This window comes from Morone saxatilis, unplaced genomic scaffold, assembly GCF_004916995.1.
Source record: "Morone saxatilis isolate NCDOM2014 unplaced genomic scaffold, NCSU_SB_2.0 Contig16, whole genome shotgun sequence".
In the NCBI taxonomy this organism is placed as follows: Eukaryota; Metazoa; Chordata; class Actinopteri; family Moronidae; genus Morone; species Morone saxatilis.
The window spans coordinates 17,617,172-17,621,739 of NW_023339718.1; the positions used below are offsets into that span (position 1 = coordinate 17,617,172).

The following is a 4,568-nucleotide window of genomic DNA, read 5'->3' on the forward strand; positions in this document are numbered from 1 at the left end:
ATAGATAAAGATAAGAAAGATAAGAAGAGAAAGGTGCGCAGAAGACGTCTGAAGGGGGACGTGTGGAACGACGTGTGAAGAAGTAGCGCACATTAACGACTTTAACGTGATGACAGAAAGGAGCCTGTTGTCTCACAGCGCGCTCTGACATTAAAATACTATATCTGGACGAACACGTTGATGAAAATGTTTTATTGTATTATCATTATACTTGTATGTTTATATTTGAAATTATTTGCTTAATCTTTGGCTGCAATTTCTTTCCTTCGCTTCCTGACTTTCTTTCTGACCACTTTATCCTAGAGTAAACACAATTTTAAAAAGGTAAGTCAGAACAAATGAAATTCTAGGGGAGAAATTGTTGTTAGAAGTAAATTGATTAGTTGCTTAATCGATCGATCAATCAACAGGAACCTTATCTGCAACTATTTTGACAATCCTTTAACTGTTAGGGTAAAGGAAAAATGCCAAACATTCCCTAGTTCTAACTTTCCAATCGTAAGAATCTGCTTGTCTTTGATTGAACATCCTAAAATTTAAAATTCAACTTTCATAAGAAATTTGGCCTCAAGGAATCAAGCAACGTTTCATGAACTTTATTAATGAATTCATACAGTATGGCACCATTTAATCAAATAAAAAATAAAATAAAATCAAGTTATTAATCGATTATAATATGATATAACACAATCTCTGGCACTGTCTATGACCTCTTAAATTACAGAATAAATAATAATGAAAATAATAGTTGTGCAAACCTAATTATTTTTTTTATCAGTCATACATTTGTTTTCTGTTATACCAACTGACTACAGTATCTTCTGCAGAAGACAGATCTAATTGACACTGACAGAGAACACCTGTTCCGCTGGTGAAACAAGTTAAGTACCTAAAAACAATTTCTTTTAACTTTTGAAGAATTTAATGTGCATTCCTCTTTGTAAATATATTATATTCTGTAAATTGAAAAAAAAAAAAAATAGATACAATCTTAAGTATCCGGGGAGCATGAAGGTAGCATAGCTTCCCTTTTCCTCTTGACCCAACAACCAATCACAAAGGAGTACACCTCCTATGCCCCGCCCATAGCTCTGCCCCCTGCGCCATAAAGGGGCGGTGTCTCAGCAATGAGGTAATCGGGGTAAACAGTAAAGATGGCGACGTATGTAGCCGGAGAGGGGCAACCAAGTCTAAATGGGATTATTTGCGAGCCCCAAACTAAAAAACTGACGGACCTGCCGACTGAGTTGCTCGAACACATCCTGTGCTTCCCCGTCCTCAAACATGTCGACATTTGTAACGTCTCCTGCTGCTGCAAGCGGCTACACGACGTTTGCCATGGAAGGGGGAAGGTCTGGGGACATCAGTACAAACTCAGGTGCAATGATTATTTTTGTTGCGTTATATCTTTGGAGTTTTGGCTCCTGGTGGGTTTTCACCACCATCTGCCCAAACGAGTCTCCCTGTGCTTTTTGAATCCGTCTTGCATAAGAGCCCTGAATCTCTCATTGGGTTCGTTTAATGCGAACTCACAGGCAGCTGTCAGCCGCTGACATTCTGCTGATGCACCAAATTTACCATCACGCCAGGCCGGTGGCAAGCTTTTCCTCTGCAGGCAACTTTGAAGCTAGTAAAGCTGAGTGTTTAAACCTCTCGCAAATTGCAACTTGTACTCAATTTTACCCAGAACAGCCAAAAATGAATTAGTGTGACCTTGAATGTTGCATGTAGCCTGTGAACTACAGGAAAGTACTGCTCCTGCCAAAAAGCTAAGCCCTCCTTCTGACTGACTTGGCTGCTACTCCCGATTGCTTTTCTTTGTGCAACGAAAAAACCCAAGTCTGCAGCAGAATGACAAATTGTTTCATAGACATGTCACATGCTGCTTCAGGCAATAGGCTGCTAAACTCATTCTGAGCATGGCCAATGGTGTTGCTGAACTAACAACTTGTATGCCTTCGTCAACAGATGGCCCAGACTGCAGAGGTTCTACCGTCAGAATGAGTGCTGTGACTGGCTCAGAGAATACAAAACACGCCATAGAGTTGGTATACAAATACGAAGGACCGTGGAATCCATCTCAAAGAGATTCTTCACAGAAGTTGTAAGTAATCCATTTGTAATCGAGGAAACATTATCTTTATTACTATGCTGTGACATTAGTCTTGGTTAAATACAGAGTTAAATACTTCCTTTGCAGATGCGTCATTTGAATAACTAGAAATCTCTTCTCTGTGAATTGGCTGGCCTTTTCTGTGTGTGTGTGTGTGTGATGTGTGTGTTTGTGTGTGTGTGTGGGTGCATGTTCAAGAAACTGTGTGCTTTTTCTATGTTCCAAACTAACCCAGAGATCTGTAACACAGCCTTGCGTTGGCCAGGTGCTGGGAGATAGCTTTGCAGAGATTGAGTCACTTGGGATGCCGGAGCACTTCTGTGAAGACGAGCTCCTCTTCATACTCAACTCTGACAAGAGGTGAGAGCGACACTGTGCCCACAGTCAGACACTTGCAGCACGTTGCATTTTGCGGCCATTAATGGCTTTTTGTGTTGATCCTGTTAATCCCCTGCGATTCTGAACGCTCTTGTTGTGCTGCACCATTGGACCAATGCCTCTCTCTTCTGTTCTGTGCCCATCCATTAGGAAAAGCTTGACATTGAAGTACTATGCAAAGAAAATCCTTTACTTCCTGAGACAGCAGAATATTCTGAAGAGTTTGAAGATTTTCCTGGAGCAGCCTGCAGACCAGCAGTCCTCTTTAGAGGGTGAGGCGTACATGCATACACTTAATGTCCAAAGAACTCAAGTTGCACTGTTTAGCTTCGACATGTATATACAAATAGATATCTTTTTGTTACTTAGTGTTTATTAGTATAGTGTTTGTTGTCACAGAAGCAATATAACCCACTTGCACAACAGCAAGTAGACATTTAGTTTGTGTTTTGTTGTTTAAAGTCGATACAGGCAGGTTTATATTATGCCTTGCCACTCTCGGTCTTCCCCCCCCCCCCCCTCCTGTAGGTGCTGTACTGGTGGATCAGTATTGTAACCCACTGGCTGATGTAACCCTGAACAGCATATCAGCCCAGCTTGACGAGATCGCAGAGAAAGTGAAGAAGATGCTGAGAATCAAGAACCCCTCTCACCCCAGCTTGCGTGTCGCTCAAGGTGGGTTTTCAAAACTAGCGAAACTCTAAATGAGTTGCTTTTTTGGGACTTGTTGTTGTGCTTGCCCCCAGTTTTTTGTTTCTTTCCAAAATGCATCAGCACTGGACACTTAAAGCTTAAGGGCATGGGCTTTTATTCCCAGCAGAGGTTGAAGAAAAAAATCTATACCAGTATATTTGGGCAAACTCACAAGATCCATATTTTCCCTTTCAGCCAAGTTCTTAAGAAGTTTTATTTCTTGTGTGTGATGTAGGTGACTGTTTTGTCGTGGAGGACTTTGAACTCCAGAGGCAGGTGGTGTGTGCCCTAAACTCTGTCTTGTATGAGCAGCTTCAATACAAAGGCAACGAGTTTGACTACTACAACCCGCTCAATTCTTACATCCACCAGGTAGGTCTTGTATAAAATAAGTTACACGCTTTTCAATCATTTCGTAACATATTTGATTTTAGAACTGACTGGGCCTTCTTGATTTTCATTTAGGTGCTACTACGCCATACAGGCATTCCCATAAGTCTCTCTGTCCTCTACATGACATTAGCCCGGAAGCTTGGTGTTCAGCTGGAACCGGTCAACTTCCCCAATCACTTCCTGCTGCGCTGGTGCCAAAAACCAAGAGGGTACGGTTAGAAATTAATAGCTTCTCAAATTCCTCTAAACACTGTCTAAAAGTAGAGCTGTCATTCACATTGTTCATTTCTGGAGGAGAGCAGAGCTTGAATAACCAGTTAACTATATTGAAACAACCACATATTCCACATATTATTTGAGTATAAACACACAATCTAGTTTTTTAATAGATTTTGGTGAAAGGTAGTATAGGGAATATTTGTATTTTACTTTATCTTTCCATGTCCAGGTTTGTTTTACTTGAATTGGACGTACTATGCATCAGCTGACCCTGGGGCATTATGATTTCAACAGCCCACCATATTGGAAATACTGTGTACTTACATTGGTGCATGCTAACTGGCACATGGCTAATATTTTCCCCTTCTCTAGTCTTCAGCAGCCAAACTATTCATGCTTTTAATTTAACGATAGTAGGTGGGCAATAACAAAAACCTACATTTGGTTATTAAAACATAATTTGTGATGGATGGCTATTTTTACATATTCGATTAATGTAACTTTGTTCCTGCAGGAGTGAGGACATCTATGACTTTGTCTACATTGATGCCTTTGGTAAAGGCAAGCAGCTGACAGCCAAGGAGTGCGAGTACCTCATCGGCCACCAGGTGACGGCAGACTACTACAGTGCCATCAGCACCACCGAGGTGCTGCTCAGGATGGTGGGAAACCTGCTTAACATCGGCAAAAGAGGGTAAGAGAAACTAAACACCTGACTGTAATAAATCATTTGAATGTTTTCTAGAATTAAATGAATAAGTGAATGAGATGT

The 4,568-nt window shown here is 41.0% G+C and overlaps 1 protein-coding gene across 3 annotated transcripts in view; it reads left to right on the top strand.

Moving 5' to 3' along the window:
* The first annotated feature begins 1,141 nt into the window (after positions 1 to 1,141).
* fbxo21 (F-box protein 21) overlaps positions 1,142 to 4,568 on the top strand; it is a 7,749-nt gene continuing 4,322 nt past the window's right edge. The window contains exons 1-8 of one of the 3 annotated variants that reach the window (XM_035658004.1): positions 1,142 to 1,378; positions 1,969 to 2,104; positions 2,364 to 2,473; positions 2,642 to 2,763; positions 3,020 to 3,166; positions 3,420 to 3,556; positions 3,650 to 3,786; positions 4,311 to 4,490. In XM_035658004.1, coding sequence (XP_035513897.1) covers positions 1,155 to 1,378; positions 1,969 to 2,104; positions 2,364 to 2,473; positions 2,642 to 2,763; positions 3,020 to 3,166; positions 3,420 to 3,556; positions 3,650 to 3,786; positions 4,311 to 4,490 — 1,193 coding nt within the window. In that variant the 5' untranslated portion in view covers positions 1,142 to 1,154. Of the gene's footprint in view, positions 1,379 to 1,968; positions 2,105 to 2,311; positions 2,474 to 2,641; positions 2,764 to 3,019; positions 3,167 to 3,419; positions 3,557 to 3,649; positions 3,787 to 4,310; positions 4,491 to 4,568 lie in introns of all 3 variants that reach the window. The other 2 variants (XM_035658005.1, XM_035658006.1) reach the window with 2 other exon arrangements.